This window comes from Megalobrama amblycephala, linkage group LG2 (genome assembly GCF_018812025.1).
Source record: "Megalobrama amblycephala isolate DHTTF-2021 linkage group LG2, ASM1881202v1, whole genome shotgun sequence".
NCBI lineage: Eukaryota > Metazoa > Chordata > Actinopteri > Cypriniformes > Xenocyprididae > Megalobrama > Megalobrama amblycephala.
Window position 1 is genome coordinate 32,027,382 of NC_063045.1, and position 16,563 is coordinate 32,043,944.

The following is a 16,563-nucleotide window of genomic DNA, read 5'->3' on the forward strand; positions in this document are numbered from 1 at the left end:
TGATTTATTTTTCCTGAAAACAAGAAAATAATTTGTACTTGTCAAGAAAATGCTTCTTAATTTAAGAACTTTAAGATATTTTGACTAAAAACAAGACAAAAATTCTAAGAACAGCATTTTTTGCAGTGTATTAAAACAAATGGAAGCATTTAAACTGATATAATACTGTATATCAGTTTAAATACTTAAATATTATATTATATTATATTATATTATAATAATTATATTATAATATATTAATTATATTATATTATATTATATTATATTATATTATATTATATTATATTATATTATATTATATTATATTATATTATAAGCCTAATAAAAAATTGATCTCACAAGGGGATTGTTTAGGGCTCCTTGACACGAAAAATCTTAACCTCCTGGTATATAAAATCTGGGAAATTCATAAGCAATAAACATGTAATTTTGATGGTTTAATACTGTTTGTTGCTAATAATTGACTGTACAAAAACACATAATGGTTGTTCCAAACCATCATTGTAACTTCTCATATTATATTATTATAAAGAATTGAACTGTCCTGCAGGAGGACAGATTTTTTTTAATAGAATTTCTTGGTAAACTGGTACAGTTAATACAGCAATGTGAAAAAATCTCAAGTAACCTAAAATGTGCTTAATTTAGTGACTGAACTGCTTGTTTTCAAACATATTATTTAATAAATCACTAAGTTACATCAAGGGTCAAATAAAATGGAAACGGCACATTAAAGTTAAATGTTACAGTTGTATGATAAAACCATTTTTTTGTGTGTGTGTTTACGTTCATTGTACAGGTCTGATATAAAGTAAATGTTTTTACTCAGGTGGCCAAAATGTGCGCTCAGCAGAGAAAAGTTTTGCTCGGCGAGGAAAAAAAATTAGAGGGAACATTGCACGGCACATTAATCAATCTCCCTCCTCCTCTTTTCCTGGCGGTGCGCACTCTTCATACCATGCACACTCCTGAGAAACGTTTTTCATGTGAATATTTTAACAGTTATTATTAGGGGTGTGACGAGATCTTGTGTCACGAGATCTCGTGAGACTAAACTGTGACGAGATTTCTCGTCAAGGCGAAAAGTAGTCTTGTGATGTTGCCATGACAGAGTGTAAGGATGATTAGGAAAGAATGTGCCACTGCTACGTTTACATTACGCCTCCACTGTCGTTTTGCTTTGTATTTAAATAAAAAAACATTTAATTCAGTTGGATAACGGTCGCCGCCGCTCCATATTTACAGAGTTACGCGCGATCACGAAAGTGAAAGTAAACAGGAGCGCGCATTCAAACGCGATCTCAATACCCCGCATTTTGAAAGCTGCTCCCTGATGAATACAGATATCTCTCAATATGAAAGCTATTTTAGGCTGGGCAGTGTAGTTGTAACCATCTCTCAGCTCTGTATCAAAGAAAAATGTGGTCTTATTTGCACTTTGAATATTGAGAGAGTGTGATTATGGTTGCACTTATTGTAAAGCGTTACCATAAAAATGAATAACAGTTTTCTCTTAATCTTATTAAGCACAAACAATAAGGTTTCATTTGTTAACATTAGTTAATGCACTGTAAACTATGAACTAACAATGAATGACTATTTTTATTAACTAACATAAACAAAGATTAATAAATACTGTAGCAAATATATTGCTCATTGTTAGTTGATGTTGGTTAATACATTAATGTTAATAAATGAGACCTTATTGTAAAGTGTTAACATTTTTATTTATACTGTTTTTATTTCTATGATCAGTTTGTGGAAAGGAGTTCATTTAGGAGGTCAAAAGTTATAGAAGCTCATAAATCATGTACAGTAAGGTCTGAAGAGACTGAAATCATACAGAAGAGAAGTCAGTCAGTTGAGTTTGTGGCAAAACCTTTTACAGTGCTTGAGTATTGTTGTCTTTTACTGCATATGATAATTCATACTCAGAAAGTAGAACTGAAATGACATTCATTACAAGATGATTAGTTAAAACATTTCAAATACACCTGTAGAATATTTTTTCTAGTCATGATTTCACCATTGAGGATTTCTTAAAAATAGTGTGTAAAAATCTTGTCTCGTCTCGTGAACTCAGTCTCGAGTCTCGTCTCGTCTCGTGAGATACCTGTCTCGTCACACCCCTAGTTATTATGCGTGTCCTGTATTTCTGTCGACTTTCTTTTCCGTGAATTGGCCAAACACGCTTGCATAACGATCTGAAAAGATTTGGATTCGGACCGCTCTGTCACTGAATCATCTGAAGTTGTTTTTCTGTAATTTAAGCAGCAGTCCGTAACTTTTTTTGGTTAAAAATTATCCAAAATCAATTTTTGAGCAAGTACATAATCAGCCAGTGTTCAAAACTATCTCATTATCTTAGCTCGATTCACAACGGTAAGCTTGTAATAATGTTTTATAATAAGAGCGACATGGTGGATTTCCGCAGGAAATTTGAGCATGCAGCTGTTCGTCTGTGCGTCATTATGTCACGTCTGTAAACAGAAAAAAGGAGTCCAGGCAAGTAGGTTTTATCACGCAAGGATGCAGCTGGTAGCGGATCATTTATAGCCTGTTCTCACAGCAGCTGAAATAATTAAACTTATCATTTTGATGGTGGATTGTAATCCAGAAATATCCAAATGACAATAATCAGTGACAACTGGAGATTCACCCATAGTCAAAAAGCAAAAGACTTTGGACTGTGGAGTGGATACAGAAATTGAAATCTACAGGTAACGCTAATATACACTAAATACACAGTCACGCAATGCTGATGTTGTTAACATTAACAATTTGAGAACAATATAACAGTAATAATAATTTGCACGGTTTGACGTGATCCGAGCTAAGCGATTGTTGGATTTAATCATCATTGGCAGCGCGATTAGGCCTAATGCCTTTTTCCTCAGTTGGTCAGAACAAAAGTGGCAGACATGTTACTTGTTCAGATGATATTTTCCAGTGAAAATTCTTATATTGGTCATACTTTCAAGACGTAGAATCTGTGATTCTGAATTAAAGTATCCACACCGGTGTGGTGACTGACAGCAAACATTAGATTCATCCGCATATGACTGCAATTGCGGGTTTCAAACAAGAGATGGCGACAAAGAGGAAAAATCGCGGACTGCAGCTTTAACAACAAATACAGAACAAATAGCGCTGTTTTCATGTGTTTCACTAGTTTAATTTGAATTATGCAGCACGGCCCAGTGGATAACGGAACAAAAGCTTAAAGGAGCCGCGTTTATTCCCGGTCCTGGATACCGTTATTAAACAGCATTGCGACATTTAGTGAGAAGCGTTTCAATTTGACACACACCTCGTTTACAAACCACAAATCACTCGATGATTAAACTAGTTTAAATCGGATGAAACAGCCTCAACATTCCTAACAAGACTGATGAGGAAAACAGTAGAAACATTGTGCCCTGAATGAAGTTAGAAGACTTTTAAATCCCAAAATCACCACCCTTACAAACATTTAACTGTTGTAATTTACCATGGTTTGTGGAAATGTGGAATATTTATAATGAAAACTATGTTATAGCCATTTATATTGCAATATATTTATTAGGTGGGTAGGGGAATATATAATTCATGTTTTTGTTAAGGTGTATTTTACCTGTGTTTAGGTGTTTTTATAGGCCTACATAACACATCATAATATAATATATCATTTGACATCGCAGATTGGATAATTTTTCAAATAAAAAAACCCTCTGCTTTCCATTTGTACTCACACTAGGCACGGTTCAAACATTATTAAAGCAAGTGAACAGTCAGTGAACAGTCAGTAATAAAATAAGAATTAGTATTAAGATACAGAAATGTAATGAGTATAAAATAACACTGCATAGTGTTTACTGTATAAATTAAATGCAGATTTAACCTTCATTAAAGCTTTTGTTGTTTGATAAATATTAATGACATAGCAGCAGGTAGGCTATATTAAGCTGCTGTCACTTTAAGACCAAATGAACGGATCCAAAATAATGATAAACAACTTATTTCCTTCTCAACTTTTTACATTCACTTAAGACATAACTGACTTTTTACAAGAACACTTGCCAAGATGGGTATTTTGAGATTGTGTCCATTGTGTGCTCACAGAAAACAGTGCACGGGTACCGAATTGAGTTCTCTTTCACCTCTCCTTGCACTTAAATGGCTTAAAATTGCATTTTTAAATTGGTTTAAATTGGCATGACTTAGAAACTCACTCACTAAAATTTCACTCTATGATTAACTTTATGATTAAACTTTACAACTAATCCAGGCAAAACATCATGACATGGTCAATGTGTTAACAGACATAGTTTTTACCATGCTGTAGAGAAATGACTGTTATAACATCACATATAAAATGTAAGAGAGGTATAAAATAAAAAGTTACTACTGTGAAACATAAAGTTCAGTCATGACAACTCTCGGAGTGAATAGATTCAACCAGCATTTTATTAGCATGGAGCATGGAATGTACATAGGCTTGATTTTGGCGGACGAGATCTGCTTAGGCTGCTGCTGTTGCTGAGCAAATACATAATTGTTCAGCTTAGTCAAATATAACAAGAAAGGAAAGGCTGCTGCAGAATGATAGAACCCCCCGTAGCAGATCTCTACAGGTAGCGCTGGGGAGGAGGTGGGATTATAGGTAGGGATGTCCAGATCCGATCACGTGATCGGAAATCGGGCCCGATCACGTGGTTTCAGACTCGATCGGAATCGGACGTTACCTCCCGATCAGGACTCGGATGTATTAGGGGTGCAACGGTTCTTGGTAAAAAATCGAACCGTACGGTTCTCCACTTACGGTTCGGTACGCACTTGCACCACGGTCCATCTCGAATGACGACGCATCTATTGGTTAATATGGTTTGTTTAAAATAGCAACGTGGAAAACAGACAGAGTTCAGATAATGTATGTTTTAGTCGATGGATGCACAAAACGTTACAACAACGATAATCAGAAAGCGTGGTCAAAACAGTCACTCTTTGTAAACTGTTAACTGCGAGTGCCGTCTGCTGTAATGTCCGGTCATTTACGCCGTCATCACCCGGGTGTTGATAGCGCGCGAGCGCAGGTGAGACCTGAACAGCACACGTTGCTGTCTGTGTTTAAACTAACTCATTTAAGCCTTGCTGATTTAAACTTTCAAGAACAAGACGCGAAAGAGAACTCGCACGCGCTGTGAGAAGATTTGTGTGCGCTCATCCGTAGCGCGCAAATACTGAGTTCTCTTTCAAGTCTTGCGCTTCAGCGCCAGCGGCCACATTCATACAAAAAATTATGTCAACATGCCCGTCCTAGCGAGTATCCTAGCAAACATAGTCGGTTATGTCTTAAGTGAACGTATATTAGTCGAGAAAGACAGCGCATGTGGAACAGTATATGTACTGGATCGTGCATGTCTTAAAGGGAAAACAACTATTCCTGCTGCCTGTTTTTAATGTTAAATCAAACAACAAATAACAAAGAAATCACTCACTGCTCTTGACTGAATAGTTTTTGTAACTTCAATAATGATTAATCTATTTATTTTATACAGTAAAGATAACATGCAGTGATATTTTATATTTTATTACAATTTATGATTACTGTTAGATACCTGAAAAACCTGAAAAGCACTGTTCCTGGATCTGTTTTTTTGCTCTTCTTTATTCTTTTTTTATGTAGGCTATTATAGAAGTATCGGATCGGGACTCGGTATCGGCAGATACTCAAAATCAAATGACTCGGACTCGGACTCGAGGGCAAAAAAACGTGATCGGGACATCCCTAATTATAGGAGTTCTCATATTGTGCGGCATGCTGATCGCAGCTAGGATACGGTATAAATAAAGCCACGTAAATGAGGAAGTACCTTCGATTGGTTGGAGTCGCAGTACTGAAAGAACCAATCAGCGATAGATAGAGTTTCATGACTGAACTTTATGTTTGTGCTTGCTTAAGTGATTCAGGTTGATCAGCATGTTCTTCTTGACTGTCATTGCCGATCTTGGCCTTGAAATATGGCAAAAATTTATGCCATAATTGGTGTAATTACAGTAGTATTTAAAGTGCCTCAGAAAGCCTCGGGACTTACCAGTCATGGTAAGGGGCATTGCTCTAAGTGGTAGGCCAATCATAACAGACTGATGCCAGCTGACCAATCAGAGCAGACTTTAAAAAAAAAAAGTGCATTCAGACAGGGTAAAAAACAGGTGGTGCAACAGTGTAAATTATAAGAAAAATTAGATAATTATCTATGTATACATTAAATTATATAAAAATATTCTAGTAGACCCCCTAATCAAAATTATGAACCTGTAAATGAGCATAATAGGGGCACTTTAGGCAGAAACTTATATATTATAACATATATAATGTATGATACATTTAAAAATACTGATAACAGATAATGTATTGTGTATCCCTAATTTTGATGAATTCTTAGCTTGTGATTTTGAGTTTCAGTTCTTGGGTTTGTAGTGTTTTCTCTCTTATATCCGGACCCTGTTTTTTATTTATTTATTTATTTTCATGTTCTTGTGTAGGATTGTAGCTGAGGTGTTGGAGCACAATCATCTTCCTGGTGCAATTTGTTCTATGACGTGTGGTGGCGCTGACATCGGGTATATGACATATATATTGCCGATCATTGAACTGAAATAAAGCACTAAAGCACATTTGTACTCTTATCAGTTTAGCACTTCAGTCACATATGACCACTTGATACATCATGAACATTTAGACAGTTATTCTGATACTATACTCTTACTGTACAGAGAAAGGCATTTAGTCATGTGCGTGTATGTGTTTAAACAGCACTGCCATGGCAAAAGATGAGCGAGTGGGTCTACTGTCCTTCACAGGCAGCACTCATGTGGGCAAACAGGTGGCCATGATGGTACAAGAGCGGTTCGGTGAGTTTTATTCTTTTTGTATCACATATCAAATCATACAATATTATATACTCACGAGGAACAGGATAGGCAAAGGACCTAGATCCCGGACTGAGGCACAGCTGCGGAAAATGTTGGAGTGCTGTCCACAAGCTATTGCTCCGAGCAAAGCCATCCTTCATCGCTGAGGTTTTGTTGCTAATTTGGAGTTATGATCACTGTAGGACTTCTGTTCGAATGCAGTTTTTTTTTGTTCTCCATCTGCATTCTCTTTTATTCCTACTTGCTTCTTTTAGGTTACAGGTGGCTAGAGATGTGGTTCTACAGAAGGAAACAATAAATAATAGGGGTGAAAATCTTTTGGTACCTCACGATTCGATTCTTGAGGTCATGATTTTAAATTAAATTTTGATTCGATATGCATAGATTTGATTCTAGTTTACCGTTTTGTGTTACTTTTCCTATTTGACTGCGGTAGAAAATTTAATAGGTCTTGAAGAAAAATCCCACTGAATTAAATGTGAACCTTGAAATTTATTTAGTTTTTCTTCTCATGTTCGTCAACCCAATATTATAAAACAAATACTATTTAAGCAGACTGCATTCATTACACACATGACTGGCAGTCTTCTGTAATAAAGCAAGGCAGTTATTTTTTATAATAAAAATAGGAACAAAGAAGCAAATTACAAACAGTAGGACAAATACAATAGAAAAAAATACACAAATTAAACTTTTAAAAAAGTTTTTCAGGTACAGTAGCCTAGGTTTATTGAACATGTAGTAAGAAATACTACAGTAATATTAGTAAATTTAAATCGATTCATATTAAATATAGAAAAGTGATTCAGTAAAAAAGCCAATTTTAATTTTTTCTATTAATATTAATGAAACAGATGGTAACAGTTTATGAGGCTGTTGTCCTTTTAAGGATGAAAGCACAGATCTAATATACCAGAGTAGGGCTGTCGCGATAACCGCAAAATCGTAATACCACGCTACTGACGAGCCAACCGCAGAGGACTGCAAAAACCGCAGCAACCGCGATATTTGCATGTTTTCTATTTTTTGAAAGGTTCTCATTTTACACTTCATGCATGAAACTAAATATTCTAAATATTAAATAAGTTAATAAAGATAGCATAATTTGTACCATGGTGATTTGTACAGAGGCTCTGTAGATTTGCACTAAACAAGCCTAAACAGACAGGGAATGTGAGAGAGATCGACTGAGCGCGTGCGATTACCTGCATCTGTCCTTCAGGCCGAGACATATGTTTGTGAAAAAAGGTTGTCGTGTCAAAGGACAGTGAAATCTCTGCCTTAGCATCAACATACTGGTCAGCTGAGCCTTATAAAGTGGCGCTCAAAGTTAAAATGAATTCAATAGCTTGTTTCATTACATCTCTCCTTGAAGTAATCAGCGTTTTTAAAAAAAATTTAGGAGCACAGTCAAAAATTTAGGAGCGGTTGACAAGCGAAATGTAAAAGCACATATTTAAGCGAGTTTGTCATTGTACCGTTTTGTTGTTGTGTTTTTCATTAAGAATAATAATGAACCCACCCACCATTCAAGCAATTGCCGCCTCCGAATTGCCTCTACTTCAAAAGTGAAAGTAATATAGGCTATGCACATGGGCATTCATAATGGGCGTGTTTTTTAATTAAAGGTGCTAAAGAGGATGTTTTGTTTTATACATTTTTGCAATATTACTTGAAACTGTCTTTACTAACTGATAAAAGACTATTTATTAGGTGCACTGAAAGGAATAATATTAATATACGTAATCTGTGCACGAGGTAGGGCCTTAAAAACATCAGCCAATCGTTTACGCGATCATCGTGTAAACGACTGGCCCAGGCCCTCTGGCTTGTCAATCACTGCCATTACGTTCCTTGTTAGAGACGTGCGCGGCTGCTCGCTCCAGTAACTTTCCACACTCTACAGGCACCGCATGCAATGTTTTTGTCAGGAGACAGGAGTAACAACTGCAGATTATGAGTTACCTGCGGTGAGTCCGACATAATGAATCCACTAACACGACACAGTGAATGACGGTGGTAAACACTTGTGTTCCAATACTCGTGCACGAGTTTTGGGAGGCGTTCCTTTGAAAAGAGCTGTGAAGGAGGGGGGTTGTTCTTACGCATGCACTCATTTCAAAAACTCACTAACCGTCTTTGGTTTCTCAGTCGACGAAAAGATCCTCTGTATCACCTTTAATTGTATGTAGTATTTTAATCAAATGTAGTATTTACAATTAATTTGGCTGCAAAGAAACCGCGGTCTGGTAAGTGCGCGTGGCTGCGTCACACCGGTTGCACCTTGTAAACAATCTTTGAAATGTAGTCTGGAGTGCACATCTTTTGCACTTGCTCTGCTGTGCTGACTGAAGCAAAGTCTTTGAATTAAGGCATGCGAAGCAGCCGATTGCAGTACAAAACATAACTGTTGTTCAGTTTAGATGCATTTTGGGAGTTTTTATTCCGATTGTAGATCTATTCATTTGAATTGATCGGGTCACTCGCGCCAGTGCGCCTAAATATTTTTTCACAGTCGCACGCAGTTATTTTCAGGAGCAAATGCGAGTGAAATGGGGGCACTGTAGAGCCCTGATACCCATGAAATATTACAATATATAAAAATAGCTGTACGATCTTATTGTCAGGTTTATGTTCTCTTATGTAGACCCTTATTTATTTTGACATTCTCTTCTGTTTACTTTACTTCCTGTTTCAACGCTCCATTTAATTTTGTTATCGAATATCCTCATTACATACACACACACACACACACACACACATATACATATATATATATATATATATATATATATATATATATAATATGGCGGTAATGAGCCACTCAAAAATACCGCAAAGGAAATTCCTTAACCGCGACAGCCCTATACCAGAGGTCTTCAACCCTGCTCCTGGGGACCCATTATCCTGAAGAGTTTAGCTCCAACCTAATCAAAGACTGATCCTGATCCTGTAGTTCACAAAACTACACATAATTCTTTTCTTAGGAATACTATCTCTGTATGGTATGAAGCACAATTTTTTTAGATAAAGCAATTACATTGTCAGGTTTGTCACCAATCTGGGGTAATTCAAATTTTGTGCCTGGGAGAAGTGCTAAGGGGTTTAAAAACTGGATGTATAAGGGAATAAGTCAAGTAGACGATTTATACTAGGAAGGTATAATGTTGTCATTCCAACAACTGATGAGAAAATTATATTCCTCAAACATTTTTTTTTTAAATATTTAAAAATAAGTTTTATTTATTCTGAAATTAAAACGTATTTAGAACCCCCTTTGTCAATTATAGAAAAACACACTTTAAAACATTTAAGGGATAAGGGCAATCTGTCATTCTTTTATAATATAATCTTAGAGGGATCAAAAGAGAGTTCATTATCTTATTTAAGTTTGGAAGAATGATCTTCAGGAAGATATTTCTAAAGAACAATGGGTGGAATCTTGTTTATTTGCACAAAACAACAGCGTCAATACTAGGTATTGCAGTATAAATGGCTTCTTCGTACCTACATTACCCCAGTCAAATTACATACATTTAATCCCAATATTCCAGACAGTTGTTTAAAATGCAAACAAGAAATTGGTACCCTTTATCACTGTATATGGGAGTGCAATGAGATTCAAGGATTCTGGAAGGACATTGTTCTTATGATTGGTAAATTGACTGAAGAAAATGTCCCTCTTGCTCTCAAATTTTGCCTATTTCATATATATCCAGTAAATTTGGAGGTGAATGCAAGAAAGCGCAAACAAATTGATTTTAGTTTGCTTCAGGCCAAGCGTGTTATTGCTTTAAAATGGAAGGAGACCCAAGTACCATTCCCTAATCAATGGTTTAAAGAAGTGCCTAACAACCTTGCCTTGGAAAAACTGATGTATGTTGTTAAAGGGAAACTAAAAGACACTTATAAAATTTGGACTCCCTTTGTGCACTACTGCAACCAAGTGGATCAGACAACCTGTGATGATTTAACTATACCCACCTCTTTTGTAATGAACATGTCCAATATATAATGCAGTTCTTGTATCCCAGCAAAACAGCCAATAACTCTGGTAAAGTAGCAAAGTTTAACTACATAATGAAAGGCTGTGGACTGTGATGTGTATAAATGTATTTTACTTTATTTATTTTATTATTTTAACCCTTATGCGGTCTTCGTTTGGGAAGTACACTCAGGGTCTTCGGGGTCTCCACAGACCCCAGGCAACAAAATGCAATTTTGTAACAAAATACTTGTTTTTTTAAAAACAAATGTAATTTTACTCTGTTTATTAATGTTTTTACTCCATGTTTGTACAGTTTTTGGAGGATTTATCATATTTTTTAAATTTATATAAATAAATTAAAAAATATTTTTTTTAAATAGGTTTTTATACAAAAACAGCTTTTTATGTAAAATTCACTTTATAAAAGACCCACATTTCTAAATTTCATTCATGGGGATAACATGGATAATTTGACATGGTTTAGTGTAAGATTTTTGCCCATCTTTTAGAAAATGCAGTTTTAAAAGTAAAAAAACTATCATTTTTACCAGTAGATGGCTGCAGAGCTCCACTATATGCTATGTGCTATTTGAATGACTGAAAGACATCTTTTCATAAGTTTTTTTTTCAGTTGGATTCATATCTAAATATTATGTAATCACAATTATAACAATAAAGGGTACTTTTTGTCAAAGTTTAGTATTTTTTGTAATGAAAAAAAAATGTTTTTCAATATTGTTACATTATGATGAGACTCCACTGTGAAAATGGACAAAATTCATCCTCAAAATCAACATTTTGGAAAAATTAATTTTTTTCAGTACAAAAAATGCTAAACTTTGACAAAAAGTCATTTGTATTGTTATAATTGTGATTTCATAACATTTAGATATGAATTCAACAAAAAAAAAAAAAACTTATGAAAAGATGTCTTTCAGTTAGTCAAATAACATAGCAAATAGTGGAGCTCTGCAGCCATCTACTGGTAAAAGTGATTTTTTTTTTTTACTTTTAAAACTGCATTTTCCAAAAGATGGGCAAAAATCTTACACTAAACCATGTCAAATTATCCATGTTGTCCCCATGAATGAAAGTTAGAAATGTGGGTCTTTTATAAAGTGAATTTTACATAAAAAGCTGTTTTTGTAAAAATATTTATTTATTTATATAAATTTAAAAGATACGAGAAATCCTCCAAAAACTGCACAAATATGAAGTAAAAACATTAATAAACAGAGTAAAATTACATTTGTTTTTTAAAAAGCAGTTATTTTATAACAAAATTACATTTTATTGCCTGGGGTCTGTGGAGACCCCGAAGACCCTGAGTGTACCTTTTTTTTTTTTTTTTACACTTACATAAAAACAAGCTATCACTCCGATTTTTTTTCTTTTTCTTTGTAGATCTAGAAAGTGTTAACAACGGTACAAAGTTTCATGTCATTTGGACAAAGAGAATTTTTTTTTTTATTTGAGCAAACGTCGTTTGGGGTCTAAAAAGACCCCAAAGACCCTATAAGGGTTAATGTTCAAACAAATGTCAATATATTTTTTGGAAAAAAAAAAAGATTTATGGCATTATATTTAGATCGTGGCATGAAAGGTTTGCAGTGATGAACATTGTAGCCGATCACAGACATGTTGTTGAGTGCATGAATGCAGTGATCTTGTCATTGCAACTCAATTTCTGCACACCAACAAATTTTTTTCATCATAACTAACAGTGCAAACACAATGTAAATAAGAGATTCGTTGAATATAATGGGAGTTTTGGCGAGAGTCACTGAAAAACTTGTGCTGTTTGACTGACAGCTCCACCGATTGTAAAGGGAGCATTCTTTGATCGCTTTCTATGTATAATTTAATCACAGTTTAAATAACGGATTATTTTCATCCTACTAAGACAGGGTTCGTCAACTGATGGCCCGCCAATCATCTTCATCTGGCCCGCAGCACCCCAATCTCCCTCCTCCTCTTTTCCTGGTGGTACGGCTAAATTTGGCTAGATACGTGGCCGCAGTGGCGCCTGCTGCTGTACGGCTATATACACACTATTTTTACCATGCACACTCCTCAAACTGACCTGAAAAAACGTTTTCTGTGTGAATATTTCAGCAGTTATGTGTGTTCCGTATTTCTGTCGACCGAACCAGTGATACCTAACATTCTTGAATTAATCATTTGTCTCGAATCGTTCTTTTCCGTGAATTGGCCAAACGTGCTTGCGTAACGATTTGAAACGATTTGGATTCTTTCGGACCGCTCTGTCACTGAATCATCTGTAGTTGTTTCTCGGTCAGTAACAACAAATACAGAACAAATAGCACGGTTTTCATGTATTTCACTAGTTTACTTTGAACTATGCAGTACGGCCCAGTGGATAACAGAACGAAAGCTTAAAGGAGCTGGGTTTTTTCCGATCACCATTATTAAACAGTGTTGCGACATCTAGTGAGAAGCGTTTCAATTTGACACACATCTCTCATTTACAAACTACAAATCACTCATTGATTAAACTAGTTTAAATCGGATGAAACAGCCTCAACATTCCTAACAAGACTGATGAGGAAAACAGGAGAAACGTGCCATGAATGAAGATAGAAGACTTTTAAATCCCAAAATCACCACCCTTACAAACATTTACCATGAATGAACTGTAGTAAATTACCATGGTTTGTGGAAATGTGGAATATTTATATTGAAAACTGTTATAGCCATTTGTATTGTAATATATTTATTAGGTGGGTAGGGGAATATATAATTCATGTCTTTGTTAAGGTGTATTTTACCTGTGTTTAGGTGTTGTTTTTTTATGGGCCTATATAATATAATATAATATAATATAATATAATATAATATAATATAATATAATATAATATAATATAATATAATTTGACAATGGTAGTGAGTGTTCATGTATGGTTTTACCTGTGTATGGTCTTTTACCATCATAGGCACATTCCACAACGAGTTGCTATCTGGCCTTGGCTACGATAAAAGCTGTTTTTGGACTAACAAGGAAGTTCTCAGTTCTGAAACTTACAGGATATTCTTATAATATGATGATCTTTTACATGACAAGGAAAATTTGATTTCTCAGTTCATGACCACTTTAATGCCCTTCTCCATTTTACTGGACGTGTGACAGCCAACAGCCTCACAGTGCGATGGACATCATTTTACAGTAATCCGGGAAACACACATACAAACAATATCCCATCTTTACTTGTCAAGCATATATTTACAGTACAAACCTTGTAAGTGAACTATGAGGGGGAAAAAAAAAAGAGAAAATAATCATTCATTAATTGTAATTGAGGTAAAATGTTCAATTAATCAAGGTTTTGATTTTAGGTCATAATCGTCCAGCCCTAGCAGCGACACTAAAAAGTAATTTTCTCCTCAGTCATTTTGACAGCTGTAGGTAAGGAACAATGGCTTATGATGCAGCACCGTATGTAAATATGCGCTCTGAGGAAAAACACGGAAGTGACCATGCATAGAGTCCATTCGGAGAGAAATAAAACTTACAGCAATTTAAATGCAAAACTGGAAGAACCGCAATTCACAAGCTCGTATTGAACCGTGGATGTTGTACTGAATGGCTCAATATTATATTGAGAATTGTGGCATCCAAAATAAATAAATAAATATATATATGTATGTATATATTAAACACATTAAACTCTCACATGCAATTTGCTTTGTTCATACTCTACGCCGGAGATCGCCCTCGCACAAGGTTCACAAGCGAGACTCAGAAGTAATAAAACAAATACTTTCCAGGAAATGCAAAGGTATCCAGCAATTAAAAGATGTGTTTTGACAGATGAAATGTGAAGAGAATTAATGCACGATTGCAAAAGTATATGGTCTATCTGTGTTCTTTAAGCCATCTCGGGTATTTTTCATAAGGTTAATGTATATTTATATTGCAATGCTAATCGACATGGCCTTTATCATTCGGTATAGAATACTATTATTTTTTATTTTTCGTCCTGTGTGAGACATAAGGCCGCATAGAATAAAATAATATAATTTCTGCCTCATTCTGTGATAAGAAGCCACAGCAGTTCACAGAAGTTACTTCAAAGACTCGATTGATGCAGTAACGTGAGTTTGGAGTAAAAACGTTATTCTCATATTGTTGTACTTTGAATCTGTATTACTAAGTAGTGATGGGAGAAATTAACCTATTCAAAGCTTTAAATCTTCGCAGAATGATTCACTGTTTAGAAGCGCTCAACACCACACGCTGGTGATGCCTGCTGGTCAAAAGTTGTAAATGCAACAAAAAAACTCCTGCCTAAACATGCATAAAAACTGATTTTACAAACCCATTGCAATTTTTTTTCCCCTCCTCTTTATTTTAATTTTCTTAAAGACAACACACACACGCACAATGCCACCAAAGAGCTAGTGTACAGGATAAATAACTCATCGAACTTTCTAAGCAGTACCACTGTACAAGCTACTTGAACAAACATTTTGTACATGAGCAACAGAAGCTTCCTCAATTGCTATCGCAAATGTTTTATTCAAAGTATAATATATTAAATATATCAAAGTATAATATAAAAAACAAATCAAATGCCATTAAATATGAAGTGTCTGTATAATGTGTTCTTTTATTAATTAGCAGGGCTTGTTTTGTTTGTTTTATGGAGGGCTTGTCTAAACAGGCCAAGAGACTATAACTTCTACTAATTACACAAATGTCTCATTAAAAATGTCTAAATGTATAAAACTGATCTGAGATCAGGTAAAAACTATGAATGCTGGTTCAATGGTGACGATCAGTGATTCATGGGTTCACTGAGATCGGCCCCCAACAACGAATTGTTGAAATTTCGAAACATTTTCGAAACAGTTGTGACGTGTTGAAGTCTTGTTCACTGAAATCAAGTGACTTTGGCAGTTTAATACACACTCCTGACCACTGGTTCGAAACAAATGTTACACAAAGGTTTCAAAGCTTCACAAAGGAGTGCTTTCACAAGCGCCCACCATCACCAGTGCTAAGCTAAAACTGGTTAGCATTTTAGCTCTGTTAAGTTTAATTGTACCTTTTGTATGCAATGATATGATTCATTGGTCCAAAAATTACAAATTAAACACAATAAAGATGAATTTGTCTGATAGCATAATTTTTTTCAAGATTTCTATAGATATCACGATATACCATTTTTGTGAATTCTTTTGGCCAAGATAATCGTGAAAAATCATGTCAAATATATCAGATATAATTTTTGGTTTGACCGTGTGTGTGTGTAATATATATATATATATATATATATATATGTATGTATGTATGTATATATATATATATATATATATATATATATATATATATATATATATATATATATATATATATATATATATATATATATATATATATATATATATATATATATATATATATATATATACATACATAAAGGATCCTGTAAGCATTTTCTTTTTACCATTTTCTTTTTACTTAGATTGCACCAAATAGTGATTATAGATCCAAATGCAGATCCAGACCCAGAAGTTTTTGGTCAGGTTTTATGCATATGTTGATGTGTTCTTTATGACAGTTTTTCTAAAACCACAAGAAAATCTGTTGAAAATATTTTACTATTTTATTTAACTAGCCAATTTTTTAAAAATATGAT

At 34.7% G+C, this 16,563-nt stretch overlaps 1 protein-coding gene across 1 annotated transcript in view; it reads left to right on the forward strand.

The window, feature by feature from the left end:
- aldh7a1 (aldehyde dehydrogenase 7 family, member A1) overlaps positions 1-16,563 on the forward strand; it is a 117,403-nt gene that overhangs the window by 65,327 nt on the left and 35,513 nt on the right. The window contains exons 8-9 of the mRNA XM_048170704.1: positions 6,526-6,603; positions 6,797-6,894. Coding sequence (XP_048026661.1) covers positions 6,526-6,603; positions 6,797-6,894 — 176 coding nt within the window. The remainder of the gene's footprint in view (positions 1-6,525; positions 6,604-6,796; positions 6,895-16,563) is intronic.